A 25,790-nucleotide genomic window follows, 5' to 3' on the forward strand; every position below is an offset into this window, starting at 1 on the left:
GTTATGTGAATAGATTCCTTTAGATAAAAGTGATGCTGATATAATCTGATGTCACACATCATCACCCAAGCATGAAACGAACTAAAAAATTAATTGAATGTGTAATTGTTTAGCTTTACTCTTCTGTTTCAGTAGAGAAATCCAATTCATGGCTTACAGTGTATTATTTTTTCTAAAAAATGTATTTCTAAAACTCTGCTCACTGTTAACCTTTATAATTACTTTTCTGATGATCTGAAGATATGACGAATTCCTGACTCAGTAGAGGAAACAGTAGTGGCTGCTATTGCTTCTTGTGAAAAACTGAGTGATGGTGGTTCTGACGTTTATTGCTTGATGTTATGCCCTTTCATATACTATCCTGAACATTTGCTTGTTTTATGATTATAAAGTCAATTAGATGAATATTTTAATAGTAGAGAAAAATCTTTTAATTACTTATTCTCTGTCTTAATCCCCTTCTGGTATTACTGATTTCATCATCTCGTCTGCTACTTCCCAAAGTGCTGTGCATTGTGCATGGATGGTCTTGGATGGAAATATCTCATGCATTTTACTCGACACCCGTCCTGAATCAAGACCCCATTTCTGAGTCAGAATCTCTGGCATGGGATGGGAGGGGAGGTAAAAAGCTGAATTTAAAAAGTCTTTTAAAGTGGAAAATACACATACAAAAAATATGATATGGCACTCCAGTTACCTCTCACCTAGTTTTAACATTTATCAGCCTTTTGTCAGTCTTGTCTTTTTCTAAGCTGGCAGAATTAATTTTAAAAGCAAATGTCAGGCATTATGTCATTTCTCTGTAAATTTATAAGTTTGTAAGGTAGATTTTTTACCAAACATCCTATGTGATTTTTTTTTATGGGTGCTTGACACTTGAAACTTCTTCCTTAATTAAAACTTTAAAATTTGCTTTATTGTATAAATTATTAAGTTATTAAAATTTCTATGAAATTTTGATATATAGCATACATCTGCACACACTGTATTGAATATGGATAGTCTTTTTTGCCTTTCTTTTTAAAACTGAAAATAATAGGTGATAGATTTTAATGAAATAGACAACTTTTCCCCATGTGATTCTTGCAGACGAAAAGCTTAGTGCTGTATTCTGCCTGGCTATTTGTCATTGATTTGGTAAAAAGCTATAAGGAAACATCATACTCCCCAGTGTATCTTTGGATCTATTTAATCTATGTCTTGGACTTTGCTGGTGGCTCAAATGGTAAAGGATCTGTCTGCAATGTGAGAGACCTGGGTTGGGAAGATCCCCTGGAGGAGGGCATGGCAACCCACTCCAGTATTCTTATCTGGAGAATCCCCATGGACAGAGGAGCCTGCTGGGGTACAATCCATGGGGCTGCATGTAAGGAGAAGAAATGTAAGGGTTTTTTTCTTAGCATTTAACTGTATTATTGGGACCATGTAAAGCACTTGTTTAACTTCCACCAAAACCCATGAGACTTTGTGATCTTCATTCTAAGAAGAGATCACTGAGACTGAGGACGCTTGGTAAATGACAGAGTGAAACAGTCAACCAGGACTGAGTGACTGCAAAGTCGTGCTGTTTCCAGCACACACGTGTTTGTGTACCATTTGGCTCTGAGGAGCATGCTGATGTTGCTGTCTAAATTAGGTACTGTGTTAAACACCTGTGTCTGTCTGTCGTTTCTTCCCTCCAGCCTCTGAGGCTTGGAGAGCCCCACGTTCTGAATACTTAGTTCTCACATAACATGATTGATGGGTTCCTAAAAATCACCACACTATGGCAAATCACATAATGAAAAACACAGAACTTAGGGGAAAGATGGGTTAGGAGAACACGAACCCCCGAATTGGTCAGTAGTAGAGAAATTGAAATGTAGGGACCTAGTAAAGAATAAGTTTACATAATTTTTTAAGTCTTAAATATGCTTATCAAGTATGGCATGTATACCTTACAAAAAAAGTTTGTTTGTAAAAGTGGGGAAAGTGCAGTTAAGTGATGGAAGGAGGGTTATTTGAAGTCAGAGGGAAAGGTGTCACATTAGATGCAGATAAGTGGCTGCTAACACACATGCTGAGCGGAGGCAGCAGGTAGGTGTGCGTGCCCATGTAGCTTGTCTCCGGTGGTGCAGTTTTCTGTGTTTGCTATGTTTCTAACGGATGAAGTTTTACATAAATAAGTGTGGACTCCATGTTATGTTTAGAATGCTTCCTGATATGTCACTTGCATTGGGACACTCGTTTCAAAACCAGGGTTACTGCAGGGCTGATTGTACTTGGCTCTGTTCTATCTAGGTTTACTTCTCTATTGTCTCATCCAGTCTTTACACACCATTTATGTCATGACATTAAAATATACCATTTGTATATGGCCTTGAAATACCACTTTTTAAACTGAACTGTAGTTGATTGATAATACTATGTTAGTTTCAGACGTACGGCAAAGAGATTCAATTACAATGAATCAGATTCTTTTCCACTATGGGTTCTTAAAAGATATTGAATATAGTTTCCTGTTCAGTTGTTCAGTCGTGTCCAACTCTTTGTGACCTCAAGAACCACAGCATGCCAGGCCTCCCTGTCCATCACCAACTCCCAGAGTTTACCCGAACTCATGTCCATTGAGTTGGTAATATGATCCTATCATCTCATTCTCTGTCGTCCCCTTCTCCTCCTGCCTTCAATCTTTCCCAGCATCAGGGTCTTTTCCAGTGAGTCAGCTCTTCGCATCAGGTGGCCAAAGTATTGGCATTTCAGCTTCAACATCAGTCCTTCCAATGAACACCCAGGACTGATCTCCTTTAGGGTGCACTGGTTGGATTGCCTTGAAGTCCAAGGGACTCTCAAGAGTCTTCTCCAACACCACAGTTCAAAAGCATCAATTCTTCGGTGCTCAGCTTTCTTTATAGTCCAACTCTCACATCCATATGTGACTACTGGAAAAACCATAGCCTTGACTAGACGGACCTTTGTTGACAAAGTAATGCCTCTCTGCTTTTTAATATGCTGTCTGGGTTGGTCATAACTTTCCTTCCAAGGAGTAAGTGTCTTTTAATTTCATGGCTGCAGTCACCATCTGCAGTGATTTTGGAGCCCCCAAAAATAAAGTCTGACACTGTTTCCACTGTTTCCCCATCTATTTCCCATGAAGTGGTGGGACCGGATGCCATGATCTTCGTTTTCTGAATGTTGAGCTTTAAGCCAACTTTTTCACTCTCCTCTTTCACTTTCATCAAGAGGCTTTTGAGTTCCTCTTCACTTTCTGCCATAAGGGTGGTGTCATCTGCATATCTGAGGTTATTGATATTTCTCCCGGCAATCTTGATTCCAGCTTGTGCTTCTTCCAGCCTAGCGTTTCTCATGATGTATTCTGCATATAAGTTAAATAAGCAGGGTGACAATATACAGCTTTGACGTACTCCTTTTCCTATTTGGAACCAGTCTGTTGTTCCATGCCCAGTTCCAACTGTTGCTTCCTGACTTGCATACAAATTTCTCAAGAGGCAGGTCAGGTGGTCTGGTATTCCCATCTCTTTCAGAATTTTCCACAGTTTATTGTGATCCACACAGTCAAAGGCTTTGGCATAGTCAGTAAAGCAGAAATAGATGTTTTTTCTGGAACTCTCTTGCCTTTTCGATGATCCAGCAGATGTTGGCAATTTGATCTCTGGTTCCTCTTCCTTTTCTAAAACCAGCTTGAGCATCTGGAAGTTCACGGTTCACATACAGTGAAGCCTGGCTTGGAGACTTTTGAGCATTACTTTACTAGCGTGTGAGATGAGTGCAATTGTGTGGTAGTTTGAGCATTCTTTGGCATTGACTTGCTTTGGGATTGGAATGAAAACTGACCTTTTCCAGTCCTATGGCCACTACTGAGTTTTCCAAATTTGCTGCATATTGAGGTGCAGCGCTTTCACAGCATCATCTTTCAGGATTTGAAATAGCTCAAGTGGAATCCCATCGCCTCCACTAGCTTTGTTCATAGTGATGCTTCCTAAGGCCCACTTGACTTCACATTCCAGGATGTCTGGCTCTAGGTGAGTGATCACAGCATCGTGATCATCTGGATCGTGAAGCTCTTTTTCATAGAGTTCTTCTGTGTATTCTTGCCACCTCTTCTTAGTATCTTCTGCTTCTGTTAGGTCCATACCCTTTCTGTCCTTTATTGAGCCCATCTTTGCATGAAGTAGTTCCCTGTGCTATACAGTAAATCCTTGTTGTTTATTTTATATATGGTGTATGTATCTGTTTTCCCATACTCCTAATTTATTCTTATGCCCTTTCCCCTTGGGTAACCATAAGTGTTCTGTGTCTGTGAATCTATTTCTGGCTTGTTTTTCTTCCCAGCTCCACACAGCTTGTGGAATCTTAGTTCCTTGACCAGGGATTGAATCTGGGTCCGTGGTAGTAAAAGCCTGATTCTTAACCACTGGACCACCAGGGAGTTCCCTGTTTCTATTTTATAAATAAGTTTATTTGTTTTATTTTTTAGATTCCACATACGAGTGATAACATACGATATTTATCTTTCTCTGACTTGCTTCACTTAGTATGATAATCTCTAGGTCTGTCCATGTTGCAAATGGCAGTATTTCATTCTTTTTTATGGCTAATATTCCATTGTCTGTGTATGTACAACATCACCTGAAGCAGTGGGCCTGGTGTAACAGTGGAATGTCCTGTTGAAAACTCAGCCAAAGTACCAGCTCAGGGACAACATCTTGAAGGGTTGCGTGCTGTCCTCCAGGATCGAGTATGTGTACCCAGTGGCTGATAATTATTTCTGTGTCTCCAGAGATTAGACACATAAGCATAGGAAGCAAGAGGTAGTAGTAGGACTGAATCTCCATCACCTCCTGCTCCCATGTTTTAGGCTCCACTGGATTAGAAGTTCTGGTTGCACCTGGAGATAGAATATGTCCATCAGGAAACAGATTACAGGCCGTTTCTGAACAACTATATGGTCATTTTGGACTTCTTCTGCTAGTGGATGAACAGGCAAATCTTGTCTCCCATGAGGCAGTAGGGCTGTTGATGCTCAGTGAAACTCATCGGGTTTACTGGAACAACAACTGGTGTTTCCATGCTCCTTGATAACTGACTGTTGCCTGTTAGCAGACAAATTTCAAGTCTGTTTTCTTCAGCTCTGATGTTAGCACCAAAATAGCTGTATTTAATGTTGATCAGAGGTGCTTAAGATTGATATGAAAAATTTTTAAATGACATTATATATTAAGATTTATAGTTTGAGCTTTGTTCAGTTTTAGTTCTTTTTTTTAATGAGTTGTGTATTTGATACTATAAAAATAGAATTGGGAGAACAAGAATATGAAGATAAGATATTCCAATATCCTACTCCACGTAATTGCTAAACATTATCTTAAAAGTAAAGTGAAGTGAAGTGGAGTTGCTCAGTCATGTCCGACTCTTTGCTACCCCATGGACTGTAGCCTACCAGGCTCCTCCGTCCCTGGGATTCTCCAGGCAGGAATACTGGAGTGGGTTGCCATTTCCTTCCCCAGGAGATCTTCCCAACCCAGGGATCGAACCTGGGTCTCCCGTATTGCAGGCAGACGCTTTACCATCTGAGCCACCATGGAAGTAAAAAAATGCACACACGTGTATGTAAACACACATATATGTATTTATGTCAGAAATAGCAAAAATATATTAATCATGGTATCAGTGCCCTCCTGTACCTGACTGTTGTCTCTCCACCAGGAATTTGTCAAGGTTCTCACTGGATACTTTGTATCACCTCCAAATGATTTCACCAAATACTCTTGATTATTTCTTATGTTTATGCCTAAAAAGTTCTCCCTGATGTCATGTTCCACTCTCTACCCATAACTTCAGTGCTGAACTCATCATAAAATCATGAGTTTGTTTTCCTCTTTAGACTTACCTACAAAAAGGATTGTGCTTTAAAAAAAAAAAAAAAAACTAGCACAGTGCCAGACCTGAGAGGTTTCAATGAATGAATTACGTGGTATAGCTAATTATTGCTGTTTTGCGTTTATTTATCCTTTTAAAGGAATGAACCGAGAAACCAATGATTGTAAATACTTTTTAGCAATCAGAGATATATCTGGAAGAATATAGAGGCCTCCTTACAGATGTAGAAAGTTATAGAACAACGTTTATGGTGAAAGAATTTCATGAACGCATTTGTAATTTTATCACTGATTTGAATCGGTGTATACTTACAAAGAGTTTATGTTCAATTTCAGATTGCAGAGGAGGGATCCACCATTTCATGTGTAGTGGAGCGGACCAGAGGAGCCCTGGATTATGTGCATGTTTTTTACACTATCTCACAGATCGAATCTGATGGTGTTAATTACCTTGTTGATGATTTTGCTAATGCTAGCGGAAGTATCACGTTCCTTCCTTGGCAGAGATCAGAGGTAAACCCTACCTTCTTTCTTTCTTTGAAAACCTCTTGGGAAGCTTCTCCTTATCCATTTGTTGTGTAATTTATTTTTAGCGTCCTGCTTTTTAAGCAATTTAGAATATTTAGGTGATTAGGTATACTCATGATCTAAAATATTTTGTATTTATTTCTGCAAAAGAAACATTAAGAATGTTGAATAATGTGTGTTATAGTTTTGTCACTGTTTAGTCGCCAAGTTGAGTCTGACTTGTGATTCCGTGGACTGTAGCCCACACACTCCTCTGTCCAAAGGATTTCGCAGGCAAGAATACTGGAGTGGGTTTCCTCCATTTCCTTCTCCAGGGGATCTTCCTGACCCAGGATCAAATCTGCCTCTCCTGCATTGGCACTCTTTACCACTGAGCCACCAGTTATAGTTTTACCTATTGTTTAATCTACACATAATAAAAATGGTATAGCATGAAGGTTTATCATTACATGTTTTTTGTTATTACCAATACAGTGAGAAACTGCAAAATTCTTAATACTTAAAAATTCAATACTATTAAGAATTCGGTCAGTCAGCCAAGAGGAATTCTTTTGACTGTAATCTCATTTTATTTTTAAATTTGGAAAAATAGGCAATTTTTCTTTGTTTTGAAAGTATAAGATCACCAGTTTTACCAAAAACTTGCTGTGAACCAGAGTCTGATTTCTGAATATATACTTCAGAAATAAGTGACACTTATAAGTGAAATCAAAGTGAGACCTTCTCCTGTATCAAAAATTTTCTCACATTCTTTTAGTCTTGTATGTTGGGATATTTGTATCAGCATAATTTTTCACTAGAAATATAGATAGCTTATAGGTCATCAGTGATAAATAGCATAAATATTTAAGACTTGTAAATGTAATCTTTGAAGAAATTTTTAAGGGACTTAGGCGTTGACTGGATGAAAAAGATAAAATTAGGGCAAACTTGAAATATTCTTAAGATTTAAAGAGTTAAAGCTCAAGAAGAATGGCCAAATATCTATACTTTGGGGAAAGAAGGAAAAATGTTAAAAGTTCCCCAAAAGCAGTCTGAGGAGAGAGCAATGATAAATATTTTTAAATGAGGACTATGAGGACACTAGTAAGTTTTCATGGGGCTGAAATAATTCAGTTTAAAGGACTATTATTGGATTTTTTTTTTTCATTTCTCTCCTGGATTTGAAATACTCAAATCAAATAATAGCAGTATGTGGTGATTTTTTAATGTTCCTCCTTGGAAAACAGAGTTGATCCTTACATTTTTGTACTGGAAAATTTACCAACTATGAAATAAAGGTGTAACTGGGAACCACTGTTTTATAAAGTGGGTCCACATGTATTTTGAAAGAGATAAGAGTTAATAAATAAGATTTTGGTTAAGTTAATAGTCATATATGCTGCTGTCAAGATTTATTTAAAGTAATTTCTTCAATCATTTTGAAAGTTCTTTGAAAAGTAAATTGACCTTTACAGCAGCAGTAATAGCACTGAGTAAAGGTGTCGGTTTTTAGCCCCATGCCTGCTGAATCTGCAGCAGCCTCTCAGTATTACCATGCCAGAGACTGGATCCTGGGGTGTCTGCTGATGCTCTCTGACTGTGCTTTCCAGCACAGACAGCAGTAGTTTTGCTGTTGCTTTCTAGGTGTCTGAGGGAGTGTGTTTAATTAAATATACTTAAATTGCATCCAGAAATCTAGCTGCCAGAGAGTCTAAAAGTGTGTGTTTGTGTTTGCCGCAATGCAAGAACTTGAAATGTGTTTTTCAAGTGTTTTTAAATGGTCTATTAGTTATGAAATCAATTTAGTGAGTTATGATCAAGATTTAAAAAATAGAATAAAGTAGAGGGTATAGCATAATAAAGGGAAACACTGTTTTATATACTGAGTCACTGTATGAAATACATTTGTAGCTTGATATGGTCTTCCGTTTGGGAAACTCTTCATTTCACTAAAATGAGCAGTTACTTTGGTATCACTTTCAACACTTGAAAAACTATTAATTGCTTCATTGTTAATGGACAGCTTGATGTTTTGGTGTTGCTTTTCATAGTAACATTTTTCAGCTTGCTTTCTGGGGGGTGAGATGCGTTAAATCTTAAGTCTACTTTTTGTTTTCTCTAGCTCAAGAACAATGACAATATTTGAGTAGAAGTGTCAATTTTATGCTTCTCCTCTGAGCACATTGGCCATTCCATATATTACTTTATTAATTAAAATTCTGATCAAAATGAACATCGAAACCAAATTCAGATTCTATCTTGGGCCTAGTGATAGAAAAACCACATTAGAAAAAAGGCTCCCAAATGATTTTAGGCCCAATGACTAGGGTTTGCATCTTGCATTTGGAGTTACAGTCTGTTTTCAGACGGTTGTCACCTTCCTTTCTCGAAGAAACCAGGAAATCATAGGTCATTCCTTCCTGTCCCTCACTCCCTTTGCTGAGTCTTTAAGATCTGGGTCTTTTGTCCCCAGAACAAATCTCAAGTCCGTCTCTTTTTCTCATCTCCTCTGTCCCTGCACTAGTTTAGAACCTCAGTATTTCTGGTCCGTCACCTCCTAGCTCAGCCCTTTGCACCCTTTCTGGCTCTGTCTGCTCTCGTTACGTTCTGCCTGGGTACTGATTCTAAATCGCAGTTCTCATTCTATCTGTCTCCTGCTTATGATTCTTCAGTTTTGCTTTACTCTCCATGGAATGAAGTTCATTTTTCTAATGATACCCTGATAGGTCCCTATAATCTTGACCTCTGTTTATCCATCCAGTCTTCCCTCCCACTCCAGCCTTAGTGTCTCATTGTAGTTCCCCAGATATCTTATTCTTTCATGCTCTTGTTTCTTTTACTTGCCCTTCCCCATAATTACTTACAACTACAACTAATCCATTAAGACTTGCTTCAAACCTGTCTATTGTAAAACCTTTACTAGATAGAGGCTTCCCTGGTGGCTCAGGGGAAAAGAATCCACGTGCAATACAGGAAATGCAATGCAGGAGACACGGGGAGAGCGGATTGTTTTGTTCTCAGTTTATTTTGTACATAACTCTATGACATTTTTACATTGCATTTTAAATGTTTTTCCGCAGGTCTCTCTCCTACTGAAGACTCTAAGTCTCTGGACTAGAAATTGCCCATTGTAGATGTCAACATGCTTGTTCAGTTAATAGAAGAGAGAGGAATCATTTTTTCACTTTTAATTTTGACTTACATTTTGCATAGCATGGCTGAATTATTGCTATTTCTTTTCCAAATGTGTTTTGGGCAGTTTGTGTATGCCAGACTTCTAGGGTCTACTATAAATCTATTTTCTAGCATGCTACCTGTAGGTATGTCAGACTTTCCTTAGGCAGTATCGAGACATGTTGCCCTTTTCTATAATCCTACCACATCCTAACAGATAATGTGCAGTTCCTTGAGTAGTAATTCTATACCCTGAGGTTGGTAATACTGCTGTCTTTGGTACAAAGAATATATGATATGGGTATATCACTATATCACATATGCTATGATACTAATATGTAACTAGGATATTTTTATACAGAAAATATTACTGTTCAGTACCCATTATTGATTAAAGAGTTAATTTCTCAGATCTTTCTCTATCTCTCTGTGTTTTAATGTTTAAGTTTTTGTAGAAACCTCTCATGTGAGAAAGTAACGTCAGTTGGCTGCTTTATTTTCTTCTGGTTGAGTGGTAAATAATTTCTACTTGCATCATTGCTTAGTGCCTCTGTATTTTTGTATTTAAAGGTCCTGAATATTTATGTCCTTGATGATGATATTCCCGAGCTTAATGAGTATTTCCGTGTGACCTTGGTTTCTGCGATTCCCGGAGATGGGAAAATAGGTTCGACTCCCACCAGTGGTGCAAGCATAGACCCTGAAAAGGAAACAACAGATATCACCATCAAAGCGAGTGATCATCCATATGGTAACCAAGCCCTTGTGCAAGAACAATCTTCCCTTCTCTGGATATACTTGCTCTTGTTAAGAGTTTAAGGGACTTTTGTAAATGATTGAAGTAGACCTTCTTTGGGTCTCTAACCTAAGCTTTTGAACTTCTAAGCTGCCATTTTGAGGGATGGTGTGTATAAAATACAAGAACCAATTTCTAAAGTTTAAAAATATATTTTATAAAGTATATGCAGGATTATTTTAAGTGAAAATCAAAATATTTTTATTCATGACTATCAAAAGTTTTAGTTTTAAAAAGTATCCTACTGTGATATGTTAACACCTGATTGAAGTACTTTGTAATTTATGTTTTATTAGGCTTCAAGAAGTAGAGTTATCACTGTCTGTTTGTATTAATTTCGTTTGGTCTTATGCTGAAAAGTGATCATTTTCTTAGTTCGGTAACAGATGTCTTATAATAAGTTGAGACTTTTCTGCACTGAAAAGTAGTATTTCTTTTGTAGGAAAGCATTCAATAAAAAATCTGTGTAGAAAACGTGGGAAGTTCTTCAACTCATTTTCATACTTAAATTTTCAAAAAAATGAATTGCAAGTCCTTTGGGGTGCCATTAATTTTGTTTTGCTATATGTTTAAGGATGAATTCTAGAGACAAATATGAATAAATGTGCGATAATATATATTATAAAACTCCATCACTGTTGTTTTTATTGACATTTCCTTTTAAAAAAGTTTTCTTTGGATAGAGACAAGGAAAATTGTCATTTTAGTTTTTAATATCCTGAAAGCTTCCTACCATATTCTGTGTCAAAAGCATGTTAATCAAATCGTCACTGAGGTCTTTTCTAAAGGAGAGCCCTCTGAATTTTCTCCTGGTGGTCAAAATAATTGTGTAAGATTGTTTCAAGTGCGTATGGAATTCTTCCACAGATAACTGGGGCAAATATGCCCTGCTTCTCTTTGTATCTGCCAGGCTTGCTACAGTTCTCCACTGGGCCGCCTCCGCAGCCTGAGGACACAATGACCCTGCCTGCCAGCGGTGTTCCCCACGTCACCGTGCGGGAGGAAGATGGAGAAGTTAGGTTGCTGGTCGTCCGTGCACAAGGGCTCCTGGGGAGGGTTATGGCAGAATACAGAACAGTGTCACTGACAGCATTCAGTCCTGAAGACTACCAGGTAAATCCCTTAATCCTTTCGAAGCAGGACATACACTTGTAGAACAGACACAGTCCCCTTCGAGGATTGCAAGGGGCTTGGCACTGTACGCGCAACTTATTAAACAAGGAAAAGATCATTGATGGTTTGAGATTTATGTGAAGCCTTTAAATTTATGTGAATTTAAAGTATTTCTGTCCCCCAAGTCTGACACTTAAATAGCTATCCTATTGATTTCTCTTGTCCCTTTTATCTGTTGTAGTCTTCATTGTATTATTTAGTCTTCTAGGTTTTAATCATATGTATTTAAAAATTATGTTTTGTACACATTTAAAATCCCCTTGTCTGTGTCTGTCGAACACAGCCAAAATTGTAAAGAAATTATATGTCTATGTCATTTCAATTTTAATTTTTTTCTCCAAATGAGAACCTGGGTGGTACTGGCAAAAAAAAGAAAACCGGTTTGGAAACTGGGTTTAAACTGAGCTTCTAAATGTGTGCCCTTCATGGAGACTCAGTGTTTCCTGACCTCAGTTTCCTTCTTGGTAAGAGAGAGAAATTTTCTGTTGGGCAGGTCACCCTGAGGATTGATGGCAGTTTTAAGTGTCATGTACTGTATGTGGCATATGTATAGTAACCCTGAATAATGTTATGTAGTCTTATTATCACCACCTCTCATATTAAGTGAATGCTCATAATTTCTTCTTGGCTATACTTCTCAGGCAGTATTTTATATCCTTCAACATTTGTTTTCCCAAAGAGTCTTTTTCTTTAAATTTAATATTAATTATCTTGATTTTCCTTTTATTCCTAATACGAGCTGTACAAGGGTGTAGTATTCAGTAATTTGTGCATACTTTTCCTCCCAAATTCCAGAAAACTTGGCTAAGAGAATTCAATTAATTTCAGGTGTATTGCAGTTGGGAGAATTTTCTGATTTGTTTTATTGGGCAAGTTATATCTCTCTTGCCCTGACATTTATTTCATCTTTAGCTAGTTTGGTATGAAATACCTTCCATGGGGTGTCTCAACTCAGCTTGGTACTGTCTTCTCTGCATTCTCTTAAAGAAATACTTTAGTCTTATACTGATGTTCTTTTAAAAGTTATTTTTTTAACTTTATTGAGGTATAGTTGACAAATAAAATTATATATATTTAAGATTTACAACGTGATATTTTGATATACATATACTGTGTGAAATAATTACCACAGTCAAGCTAATTAACATATCCATCACCTCACATAGATAATGTTTTCTTTCCCTTCCTTCCTTCCCTCCTTTCTCACTTTCTTTCAGAAAGTTTAAGATCTACCTTCTTAGCAGATTTCAGGTGCACAGTATAGTACTGCTCCAGAACTTATTCACCTTGCATTACTGAAACTTTGGAAGTATCCTTTGGTAGACATCTCCTTATTTTCCCCTTCCCCCAGTTCCTGGCAAGCACTCTTCTAGGCTGATCTCTGCGTCTGTGAGTTTGACTATTTTAGATTACATGTATTAGTGAGATCATGAAGTATTTGTCTTTCTGTGTCTGGCTTAATTTTACCTAGCATAATGTTCTCTAGGTTCATCTCTGTTGTTGTGTATGGCGGAATTTACTTCTTTTTCTTGTCTGTGCCACTTGGCATGTGGGATCTTAGTTCCCCAACCAGAGAGGAACCCACGCCCCATTCCTGGAAGGTGGATTCTTAATCACTGGACCACCAGGGAAGACCCCTTCTTTTCTTAAGGCTGAATAATATTCTGTTCTTTCTGTCTGTCTGTTAGTGTATTTATCTATCTATATAATTTTCTTTTTTCATCTGCTGATAGACATTTAGGTTGTATATCTTGGCTGCTGTGAATAATGCTTCAGTGAACATGGAAATATAGCTGTCTCCTCAAAATAGTAAATTTATATCCTTTAGTGAATTTATATCCAGTGAATATATATCCTGGACATATATCCAGGAGTGTAATTGCTGGATCATATGACAGTTCTATTTTTAGTTTTTTGAGAAGCCTCCATACTGTTTTCCACTGTGGTTGTGCCAATTTGCATTCCCACCAGTAGCATATGAAGAGTCCCTTTTCTCCACATCCTGGACAACATGTGTTATTTGTGCTGTGTTTGATGTCAGCCATTCTGACGGGTGTGAGGTGATATCTCATTGTGGTTTTGATTTGCAGTTCCCTGATGATTGGCGATGTTGAGCATCTTTTCATGTGCTTGCCCATCTACAGTCCTCTTTAGAAAAAACATCTGTTCAGTTCTTTAGCCCATTTTTTAATTGAATTGATTTTTTTAATAGAGTTGTCTGAATTGTATATATATGTTGGATATGAATCCGTTATTTGTCATATTATTTGGAAAAAATTTCTCTTATTTGATAGGTTGTATTTTCATTCTGTGGATAATTTTCTTTGCTGTGCAAAAGCTTGGAAGTTTTATTAGTTTTGACTTGTTTACTTTTGCTTTCATTGGTTTTTGTGCCAGTACCATCCTGTTTTGATTACTGTAGCTTTCTAGTGTAGTCTGAAGTCAGGGAGTGTGATTTCTTCGGCTCTGTCCTTCTCAAGATTGTTTTGGCTATTTGAGGTCTTTTGTATTTCAGACAAATTCTGAAACTATTTGTTGAACAAAAGGGGTGAGAGTAGGCGTGCTTGTCTTGTTTCTTATCTTAGAGGAAATGCTTTCTGCTTTCCTCCATTGAGTATGCTGTTAGTTGTGGATTTGACATATATGGCCATCTTCAATCTCCAATTGGATTATCATTTTCTTTAATAACTAAAACAAAATGAAAAAATATGTTTGTGTCCTCCATGACTGTCAGAAAGTTAATACCTTTGGAGACCTTTCTGAGAATTTTCAGGCTATGAGCTGCTGAATGAATGTTGTGTTAGCAGGCATGAAAACAATATGAATCTTGTACATTTCCATTAGAACTCCTGGATGATCAGGTCCCTTGTCAATTAGCAGTGATATTTTGAAAGGGATTTTTTTTTTCCCTGAGAAGTAGCTCTCCACAGTAGGCTTAAATATTTAGTAAACTATGTTGTTAACAGATGTGCTGTCATCCCGGCTTTAGCGTTCCATTTATAGAGCACAGGTTCTTGCCTGGAGAATCCCAGGGACGGGGGAGCCTGGTGGGCTGCCGTCTATGGGGTCACACAGAGTCAGACACAACTGAAGTGACTTAGCAGCAGCAGCATAGTAGATTTAGCATCATTCTTAAGAGCCCTCGGATTTTTGGAATGGTAAATGGGCATTTGCTTCAACTTAAAGTTACCAGCTGCATTAGCCCTTAATAAGAAAGTTAGTCTGTCTTTTGAAGCTTTAAATCTTGCCATTGACTTCTTTCTACTTCTGAAGGTCCTTGATGGTGTTTTCTTCCAGTATAAGGTTGTTGGATTTACATTGAAAGACTCTGTAGTTTAGCCACCTTCAGTATCTCAGCTAGAGCTCCTGGATAACTTGCTGCAGCTTCTGCATCAGCACTTGCAGTTTCACCTTGTAGGTCTGAGTTGTGGAGTTGGCGTCTTTCTGTCAACCTTATGAACTAACCTCTGATAGCTTCAGACCTTTTTTCTGCAGCTTTCTCACCTCTCTCAGCCTTATGGAATTGAAGAGAGTTAGGGCCTTTTGTGGATTATGGTTTGGTTTAAGAGAATGTTGTGACTCGCTTGATCTGTCTAGACCACTAAAACTTTCTCCATATCATCAATAGACTGTTTTGTTTTCTTATCATTTATGTGTTCACTGGAGTAGCACTTTTAATTTCCTTCAAGAACTTTTCCTTTGCATTTAAAACTTAGCTAACTATCTGGCTTAAGGGGTATGGGTTTTGGCCTATCTCAGCTTTTGACATGCCTTTCTCATTAAGTTTAATAATCATCTCTCAGATCAGATCAGATCAGATCAGTCGCTCAGTCGTGTCCGACTCTATGCGACCCCATGAATTGTAGCACGCCAGGCCTCCCTGTCCATCACCAACTCCTGGAGTTCACTGAGACTCACATCCATCAAGTCAGCGATGCCATCCAGCCATCTCATCCTCTGTCGTCCCCTTCTCCTCCTGCCCCCAATCCCTCCCAGCATCAGAGTCTTTTCCAGTGAGTCAACTCTTCGCATCAGGTGGCCAAAGTACTGGAGTTTCAGCTTTAGCATCATTCCTTCCAAAGAAATCCCAGGGCTGATCTCCTTCAGAATGGACTGGTTGGATCTCCTTGCAGTCCAAGGGACTCTCAAGAGTCTTCTCCAACACTACACTTCAAAAGCATCAATTCTTTGGCGCTCAGCCTTTTTCACAGTCCAACTTTCACATCCATACATGACCACAAGAAAAACCATAGCCTTGATTAGACGAACCTTTGTTGGCAAAGTAATGTCTCTGCTTTTGAATATGCTATCTAGGTTGGTCATAATTTTCCTTCCAAGGAGTAAGCGTCTTTTAATTTCTTGGCTGCAGTCACCATCTGTAGTGATTTTGGAGCCCAGAAAAATAAAGTCTGACACTGTTTCCACTGTTTCCCCATCTATTTCTCATGAAGTGATGGGACAGGATGCCATGATCTTCGTTTTCTGAATGTTGAAGTGAGAGACATGTGACTCTTTCTGTCACTTGAACACTTAGAAGTCATTGTAGGGTTACTTATTAGCCTAGTTTCAGTACTGTTGTGTCTGAGGAAATAGGAGGCCCCAGGAGAGGGAGCAAGATGGGGGTATGGCTGGTCAATGGAGCAGTCAGAGCACATGTGACATGTATTAAATTATCTATTTTCTATGGGTGTCTTTCTCTATGCCTCCAAACAATTATAATAGTAACATCAAAGGTCACAGATCACAATAGCAAATATAACAATTATGACAAAATTTGAACTATGGCAAAAATTACCAGAATGTGACACAGAGACATGAAGTGAGCAAACACTGTTGGAAAAATGGTACCAAATAAACTTGTTCTGTGCAGGGTTGCCACACACTGTTAATTTGTTAAAAAAAAAAAAAAAAAAAAACCCAAAAACAGTGTCTGCAAAGTATAATAAAGTGAAGTGGAATAAAATAAGGTCTGCCAGTAGAACTTTGGGAGTTGGAAATGTATACATGACATTCAGTTCAATTCAGTCGCTCAGTCGTGTCCGACTCTTTGCGACCCCATGCATCGCAGCACGCCAGGCCTCCCTGTCCGTCACCAACTCCCAGAGTTCACTCAAACTCAAGTCCATCGAGTTGGTGATGCCATCCAGCCATCTCATCCTCTGTCATTCCCTTTTCCTCCTATCCCCAACAAGCTTAGAATATGGTATAACCTTGTCTAGAGATATCTGACAAGAGAATCTGATGAAGAATAGCTTTTTCAGGTCCTAGGAGAAGGTTAAAATTGCAAAGAACACAAGAATGAGCCAAAAAGTAGGAAAAACAGAAAGTGTGATATCATGGAATACCAGAGAGTGAGGGAGTGGCCAATTGTGTAAGATATTGCTAGGGTTAAATAATATGGTATCCTAAGACAGTCAGATGTTATTTCTGTTGTTAAAACTTGTAGAGTTACTCCTCTGATAACTGGACGCTAGGCAAAGGTCCTTTTTTTCCCTTGAGCCGACGGTATGTCTTTTATAGCCACTGTTTTCTATCCTGTGCTTAACATTCTTTCTGGAAAATTTTCATGGAGATAGAGATATGTCTTGACTATTTTTGAGTCCTAAGCATCCTAAATGATGTCATGTGCATGCTATGTGTTTGTAAAAAAATTGTAAAAAAATTAATTGTAAAAAAATTAATAAATGAATGATTAAGTGGATTGGTACTTGGTTCCTCAGTTTAGTTTTAGGATCATTAATTGTTCCACAGGATGAAGTATAACTGTCCACAAAACCTAACCACAGAAAAATTTAAACATCTTTAAAATGTATTCTCATGACTTGTGGGGAAAATGCTTATATTAGGTAATGGGAGAAAAAAGGACCTTAAGACTTCAAGTAATTCTTTATTTTTCTCTTAGTTATGAATTTTTTTGATGGGAAATCTATATTATGAATTTCATTTGAGAGTATAATCAAAGAACAATTAATGCCCAGTGGATCAATATTTATTATTGCTAGGGGAAATTTTTGGAATGAAAATGCCATTATTATTATTATACCCTAGTATTTAAATTATTCAGTGATGTAAACTTAATAGTTCTCAGTATACTTAATCAAAGGATTTTCATATATCTCATTGAATTAATTTTTTAGGAATTTGTAGATGTTACCTGTACAGATTTCTTATTTGCCTTAATAGTTTTTTGATGAATAGGCAAGTAAGAGAAATAAAAATCCATCTACTTTATTTAGTTTGAGAGTATTTATTTAGAATTTATATTAATCACTGTTCATAGCCACTTAAATGTTTTCAATTTTATATTTATCTTCATCTGTTTCAGTATTTATAACAATCTGGGACATAGTAAACATTCTCATCTTATACATTCATACACAAAATAATTATAATCTAATGAACAAACCTTTTATTTATATTTCAGAGTGTTGCTGGTACCTTAGAATTTCAACCAGGAGAAAGATTTAAGTACATTTCTGTAAATATCACTGATAATTCTATTCCTGAATTGGAGAAATCCTTTAAAGTTGAGTTGTTAAACTTGGAAGGAGGAGGTAAGAATGGTGACTCAAAAATATCAAATGTTTACTTGTCCATTCACCAGATAGTGGATTAAGTAAATAAGTTCCTTTTGAATTAACCTATTATGCTGGTTTTCCCTCTTTCATTATCCTTTGGTCTTTTCCTAACGTAGATGTGCTTTTGCAGTGAAATAATTTAATTATACTGAATCACCAAATTATAGTTATCACTCATAGTAGGTGCCTCTAAAATCATCTCTCCTTCTTCCTTATTTCAGTTTTCACAGTAGCTCCTTTAGCTATATCCAGTTGTAGAATAGGTCAAAATTAATCCCTTTAGGAAACCTGTTATGAAATAATTATCAATAAAGTAGGTTAACAATATTCTCATTTCTAATATGCTGAAAACTCTGATTTATCACAGACTTTTGGAGTGAAAAATCCATTTTGTGGCAAAACTCCTCTGTATTGAAGAGAGGCTGCTTATAGTCTTTATTTATCCCAGATAGATTAACTGTATATGTTTCTTTGCAGAAGTATCACTGTATTTGATTATCAGGTGCTGCTGAGGGTTTATAGAATACATGAGATGTGTACCTTATTATCTTTATAAGTGTAAGAATTTGAGAGTTGGTATTCATCAGATCAGTCTCTTCCCTTACAAAAGCTGGTATTATTATCTTGTTATTATTTTTATGCTTTGATGAAGAAAGTCATAGTACTGAATAAGCCATCCAAGGGGGAGAAATTGGGTAGGACAGAAATACTAAGATTGTCTTTTAGTATTAATGAGACTTTGGGGTAAGTATGACAGAATTTCCCCATGTTTTCCTTCCCTATTCTCCCAAAGCCCAGGTGAAATCAAAGGAGAGGACAAGTCAGGGAAATGATTAAATAGCACCACAGCTTGGTGGACTACATAAAACAGCGAAAGTAAGCTGGACACCCTGCTGGGCTGGTGTCATGTAACAGTAGCAGCTTTGCTTGTCTCAAAGAGACGAGTCCTCCCGTTTCCAGATTGTTATTTTCATGAAAGGACTTCGTTAATCAGAAGCCACTGAAAAGTATTTGAAAAGTTGTTCTTTGTATTACTTATAGTGAAAACTACTTGGGTAATAGAGAAAATGTTAGTGAGCCTTATGTAATATTGATTGATAAGGAACATTAGATTTTCTTTAGAAATTCTATTTGTGATCATAGTGTTTACTTGTGATTTTATAGAGGAGCTTCCTTCTATATCTCTAGAAGATATATCGTTGTGTATTATTGGGCACGAGTACTCATTTGAAAAGACTCTGATGCTGGGAGGGATTGGGGGCAGGAGGAGAAGGGATGACAGAGGATGAGATGGCTGGATGGTATCACCGACTCGATGGACGTGAGTTTGAGTGAACTCTGGGAGTCGGTGATGGACAGGGAGGCCTGGCGTGCTGCTATTCATGGGGTCGCAAAGAGGCGGACACGACTGAGTGACTGAACTGAACTGAACTCATTTGAAAACCAATCTTGTACTGTCCTAAGTCAGCAGTGTTGCCAGAGAATCTGATCCTCCCAGCCCTCCTTGAGTGGGGATTGGAGGTAGTGGAACCTAGATGCTGGCCTCCATTCCTCAAGTCATAGCTGGACTGCCTAAGACGTGAAATAGCTTGTAGAACTAGGCTTTTGTGGGGATCAAAGGAGAAATCCTTATTCCCCACTGTTTTGCCTGTAAGACCCATTCTACATGTGACAGCCACCCAAGTAGGTGTTCTATGCTAGTCAGGGTACATTGGGATTAAATTTCACCCCTCTTCTTGTAGCCTGTGGTTAATCCGAAAGCAGAGCCATGCACTGGATATTCCCTGAAATCCGTTGACTGTTTCAGGTTTTGGGTGTCATCAGTCCTCATGTCTGGTGTGTCCCAGTCCCAGGGAGGAGAAGCCCGGAAGAGCAGGGCAGACCTTAGCCTCACGTGTCAATCACGGATATGGTAGAAGCACATAGTGTGGATGTCATCTTGCTCCTCTTATTCCTTTTCCACCGCTGCCCTTCCTGCCTTCTTTGTTTGCAAATACTTGGTAAAATAATGGTTTGCTTCTGACATGTAGTGGAAGTAAAGTTAGAACCAGTCTTCACATATTGCCAAGGTCCCTCATTTTCTACGGTATCATTTATTTGGTTTTTAAAGCAGTTCTGTATAAAAGGCAGCAGGCACCTTTTATAGGTGAGAAAAGTGAGGTGCCAAGGGCTTTTGTGACTGGCTGAAGGTGGTGTCTGTCACAGCCAGGGCTGAAGCCGAGGTTTCTAGACCACTTGTCTAGGTGCCAAAATGTGAGAACTTAAGTGTGTGGCTAGAGGGAAATGTTAGATGCATTTCCCCAGTTTTTGAATTAGTTGTTGTAAATGGGCTTTTCTGGTGGCTCAGATGGTAAAGAATCCGCCTGCAACGTAGGAGACCCAGGTTTGATCCCTGGAGAAGGGAATGGCTGCCCACTCCAGTACTGTTGCCTGGAGAATCCCATGGACAGAGGAGCCTGGCGGGCTATACTCCGTAGGATTGCAAAAAGTCAGACATGACTGAGTGACTAATACACATAGTGTTGTGAGTGGGAAGGTGACTGTCACAGGTTTATAGGAGTAAGTATAGGCTGATATATACACAGAAGTATTTAAAAATATTTATATAAATGATGAAAACAATTTACACTGCTATAAAGTGAAAATTTAAAAATAAAACTAGTTAAATTGGCAGAAATGGGAAATGCCAGTTGCAACCTACGTGGAATATTTTCCTGAAGCTATGAATGAAAGTTTTATAACTTGGTAGCTTGACTAATGTGATACCGTTACCACCTAATCTGTTTTATTTGAAAGAATGCATGTCTAGGATTACTGAAGTTTCCTCTTTGCTGGATATGTTTTAAGAACTCTCAATTTTCTCATTGTGTCAATGTGTGTTGTCTGGGTCGTGACTCTGTGTTTCTCCTTGTGAAGTGACTGAACTCTTTAGGGTTGATGGCAGTGGTAGTGGTGATGGGGACATGGAAGTCTTCCTTCCAGCTAATCGCAGACATGGTAAGCAGCTATTCCAAGGCCCTTTACTATCCTGCATTTTAACTTCTCTTTTTAGAGACAACAGTACTAACCATTTATCTATATCCGCTGTATGCAGGTCCTTTGTATAGTTTGTCTCATTAGGCAGCACAACTTTATCAAGTATTATTTACTCCATGCTGTTGTAAGTCAGCTGGAAAGTGATCAAGTCAGAATCGAATCCTGTCTGCCTCTGAAACTCAGACTCTCCTCCTTTCTTTGTTAACCTAATGCAGTTTCCTGATTCTAATTATAACAGAAATTTTGCTTGGTACCATGTACAAAAGTGATTATTGGAAAAGCTTTTACATAGCTTTGAATACCTAAAAAAGAGATAAATAGAATATTTATATTTTCATGTAAAATGTGTCGTACTGATTTTCTTTACGACAGCAAGTGAGTCATTTTATGCTGCGTTTAATCAAACACATGGGAAAGAGAAATTAAGCAAATGGGAGAATAAATTGCCAATTATTGAAGGAAATATTGAAAAGAGGATGCCTTTTGAATTAGATGTGTATATAAATATGGTTCAGCTTTTTCACCTCAAATATTTTTTCATATAAAGAGACAATACATAGACTATTTGTTTTTCTTTAGGAGGGACTCTTTCTAACCCTCAAAAAGATTCCTTTTGAAGAATGCGCAAAACATTCCTTTTTCACAATGTCAGGTTTTACATTTTAGTTTCAGAAGTTGTTACCACCCCTCTCATTCCTGACTTCTGCCAATGTCTCCTGTAACTTCTGTATTTAATTACTGTTCTAATTTTGGGATTCCTTATTGTCTTGTCCACATATTTAATGTTCAACATAAAAGCTGAACATACTTCCTAGGACAAAAGTACTTCTTTGTTTAGATTTTGGCATTTTTTTAGTTATAGGACTGGACTTTGAGACCAGGAAAGATAGATCTATTATATCGTAATATGATGAAAATAGGAGTAGAATTACTGCACATTTGGAAGCCAAGAATCTGTGCGGTCAGGTTGGTGAAAATCATAGAAAAACTACTGTTTTATAAAGGTAGGAGTCATTTTGGCTCATGTTCTTCCAAGGTCAGCAAAGGTCGTGAGAGACTTTCCTCCTATGCTCTGTGTGGAAGAATGTTCTCTTTCATAGAGAAGAAAAAGAAAAACAAGTTTTCCTTGTTCGTCTTCAAGTGCTTATACAGCACTTGTATGTCACGTTAGAGCCCAAACAGAGGAAGGTCAGAAAAGCACGAATATTGTGGCAGCCATTTGTGTCTGCCTTCCTTTCTGAAGCAAATTAGAACATACTCAGTGAATGGTACAACTCTTTTCAAAAAGTTGTTCCTTGTTTTTCCCTTTGGTTTGTAAATTACTGATTAACATTTTCTTCTGTTTGTTGGAACTTATTCATGCAGCCGGTCTAGGAGTGGCTTCCCAAATTCTAGTGACAATTGCAGCCTCTGACCATGCTCATGGTGTATTTGAATTTAGCCCTGAGTCGCTCGTTGTCAGCGGAACAGAACCAGAAGATGGATACAGCACTGTTATATTCAATGTGAGTACATTCTTTCCTCCAGTCCTAGACCTTTTCTGTTTTTTTTAAAAAACACTGTTTTATTGTATTATTAAGGTATACTTTGTTAATTTTTTCTATGTAAGTGGAGGGGACAATCTAGTGGCACAGACAATTCAAATTGATAATTAAACAGTGATTTGTCCTTTGTCTTTGTATTTCATTTTGCATGCATTGTGATTCTGAGGATTCCTGACTCTTTAAGAAATATCTATTAATATAAAAATATAGTTTTCTATCTTAATTCAGATGGGCTGTGGCAACAAACATCTCCAAATTCTAATTGACTTACTACAACAAAGATCTGTTTTTCACTCATGTTTTATGTCCCATCTGAAGTTGGCTGTCATCAATCACTTAGGACTGAGGGTTGCAAAGGCTGTAACTCAATAGATACTTCTGTCTCCACTGACTGGGGAGACGTGGGTTGGGGGAAACTGCACACTGGCTTTTCAGCTTCTTTCTGGAGGTCATTCACAGCATTTCCATTTAACTTCTTTGGTCAAAGCATGTCGCATGACAACACGAAAGTAATTGGGTAGAGAAATGTAATCCTGGCTTGTATCTTTCCCAAAAGGAAAGAAAATGCAAAACATTTGTGAATAGCAATAATAATACCATCTCCATGTGGTCTCTGTGTGTATGTGTTTCTACTCTACATTCATCCAGTAGGAATTAAGGCTTCTATTGTTAGATAATTTAGAGGAGCCAGAAGCTTGCTCATTGTCCTCAGATTTTATTCAAAGGATGAAGAAAGATCACTCAAAATATATCTGTTCTGTATTCTTATGGCAGATCTGCAGTAAACTGTTGTAGAATAAATTAAACAGCTTTAGAAAGGATAACTAATTACTCAAGAAAGAAAAGAAAAAGGATTCAGGGAAAGCATCAAGTTTATAAATAAATTTTTTAATAAAAATTCCTGTCTCTGAATCAGCATTCTTATTTTAAGTATAAAAATTACTTTTAGTTGGGACTTAACTTGAAGTCTGGCTTTCCTGGTGGCTCAGACAGTACAGAATCTGCCTGCAATGCAGGAGACCCGGGTTTGATCCCTGGGTTGGGAAGATCTCCTGGAGAAGGAAATGGCAACCCACTCCAGTATACTTGCCTGGAGAATCCCATGGACAAAGGAGCCTGGTGGGCTACAATCCGTGCGATTGCAAAGAGTCGGATAAGACTGAGCGACTAACACTACAGTAACTTGAAGTGATTTTTTTAAAAAAGATTTTTCATTCTTTTTAACATACTACTGACAAAAGCATTTCTTGCTTCTTAAAAATGTTAATATATACCCTTGGGTTGAGTATATTTTTTGGTGAATTTTTGTTTTCCATAGTACATTGAAATTAAATATAATCTGTTTTAAAAAATGAGTATTATGGCTAACTTTTCAGAAAAATTATCTGTCATCTATTCCTTACAATAAAGTTTATACTGTCTTTGCAGGAAATGTAAACATTTTCATGAATGTACAATATAATACACTGTTAATTGCATTTGCTTTATTACTGATATATGTTGTAGTTGCAGAAATGAAACAGCTGTGCTTTAGTTAGAATATAAGCATGTTCCTTCAATCTGTCATTTCATACAATAGTCGTTTTAAGTGGGACTCCCTGAGGGTCTTCAAAGATGGGTAGTGCATTGCCTTCAAGAATCTTATATTCTTCAGAACAGCTTATATAAAATAAAATTACAAATTAATACCCTGTTGTTTTGTATATCCAAACCTCTAAGTTGGTGGATTTAATGCCTGTTTTAACATATTTTAATATTAAATATTTTAAAGATTATGAGAAGTCATGGGGCTCTGTCTCGAGTGACTTTGCTCTGGAGCATAGACTCTGACCCTGATGGTGATCTGGCCTTCACCTCTGGCAATGTCACATTTGAGATTGGACAGAAGAGGGCCAACATCACAGTGGAAATATTGCCTGATGAAGATCCAGAACTGGATAAAGCATTCTCTGTGACCATCCTCAGCGTCTCCAGTGGCTCTCTAGGCGTTCATACTAATGCCACACTAATAGTTTTGGCTAGCGATGATCCTTACGGGGTCTTCATCTTTTCTGAGAAAAATAGACCTATTAAAGTGGAGGAAGCAACCCAGAACATCACGTTGTCAATAATAAGGTTAAAAGGCCTCTTGGGAAAAGTTAAAGTCACATACGCAACACTGGACGATATGGAAAAACTGCCTCATTTTCCACCTAATTTAGCCAGAGCAACTCAAGGGAAAGACTATTTACCAGCTTCTGGATTTGCTGTTTTTAGAGCCAATCAGAGCGAGGCAACAATAACTGTTTCAGTCTTGGATGATGATGAGCCAGAAAGGTCCGAGTCTTTGTTTGTTGAACTGCTCAACTCTACTTTAACAGAGAAAGTGCAGAATCGCCCAAGTAAGTAGCCATTAGTGTGTTGTTTTTATTATTAGAGGTAAGAATTCTGAAACAAATTAAGAATTTGGTATAGTAAAAATTTCTGTAAAAATAGTAAGCTCTGACTTTACTAGCATCCTCTTACAAGGGTTTATAAGGTAAATGGAAGTAGGACATGTGAAAATGTGCTGTCGTGTTTTAAAACTGTTACAGTCCCAGATGAAATTTTTAGAAATGCTTATGGAATCTGGTATGACTGATCTCTTATACTATTTGTACTAGATATTGTAGCTTCTGAAACCTTCTGAAATCAATCTGGGGTTCCAAGGACAGTCCTTGTAGCAAGATCCTGAGTCTCTTTCACCTTGATCCACCCTAGACGGTTCCTTAACCAACAGAGTCTCTTTGTATCGGTGGGAAGCAATACAAAGAGATGGTGGATCTGGCAACTGCATGAGGGAAGGGGGAAAGGGCTGTGTAGTAGTGAGAAGACCTGGAAATTTGGGGGTCATCCTGAGAGTTGAGATGAAGGTCCTGGTTGAGGGTAAGAATGAGGAATGAGCAGTGAGTGATGACCTGTGTTGGGCAGAGGATCTGGTTCTGCAGCTTCTGTTTGGACAGAACAGCCTCTCCCCCTGGGGTCATGGCTCAGTAGCTTTGGAGGGAGCGGGGGCTGCTATCACAGAGCCGACCTGAGCTGGGGGTCACTGTAGCTTGTTCGTTAGTCACATCTCTCT

The 25,790-nt window shown here is 37.9% G+C and overlaps 1 protein-coding gene across 1 annotated transcript in view; it reads left to right on the plus strand.

Moving 5' to 3' along the window:
• ADGRV1 (adhesion G protein-coupled receptor V1) overlaps nt 1-25,790 on the plus strand; it is a 541,233-nt gene that overhangs the window by 80,504 nt on the left and 434,939 nt on the right. The window contains exons 22-28 of the mRNA XM_010807603.4: nt 6,219-6,395; nt 10,137-10,317; nt 11,273-11,475; nt 17,960-18,089; nt 21,030-21,110; nt 22,515-22,654; nt 24,465-25,074. Coding sequence (XP_010805905.2) covers nt 6,219-6,395; nt 10,137-10,317; nt 11,273-11,475; nt 17,960-18,089; nt 21,030-21,110; nt 22,515-22,654; nt 24,465-25,074 — 1,522 coding nt within the window. The remainder of the gene's footprint in view (nt 1-6,218; nt 6,396-10,136; nt 10,318-11,272; nt 11,476-17,959; nt 18,090-21,029; nt 21,111-22,514; nt 22,655-24,464; nt 25,075-25,790) is intronic.

The sequence above is a fragment of the Bos taurus genome, chromosome 7 (genome assembly GCF_002263795.3).
Source record: "Bos taurus isolate L1 Dominette 01449 registration number 42190680 breed Hereford chromosome 7, ARS-UCD2.0, whole genome shotgun sequence".
NCBI classification, from domain to species: domain Eukaryota; kingdom Metazoa; phylum Chordata; class Mammalia; order Artiodactyla; family Bovidae; genus Bos; species Bos taurus.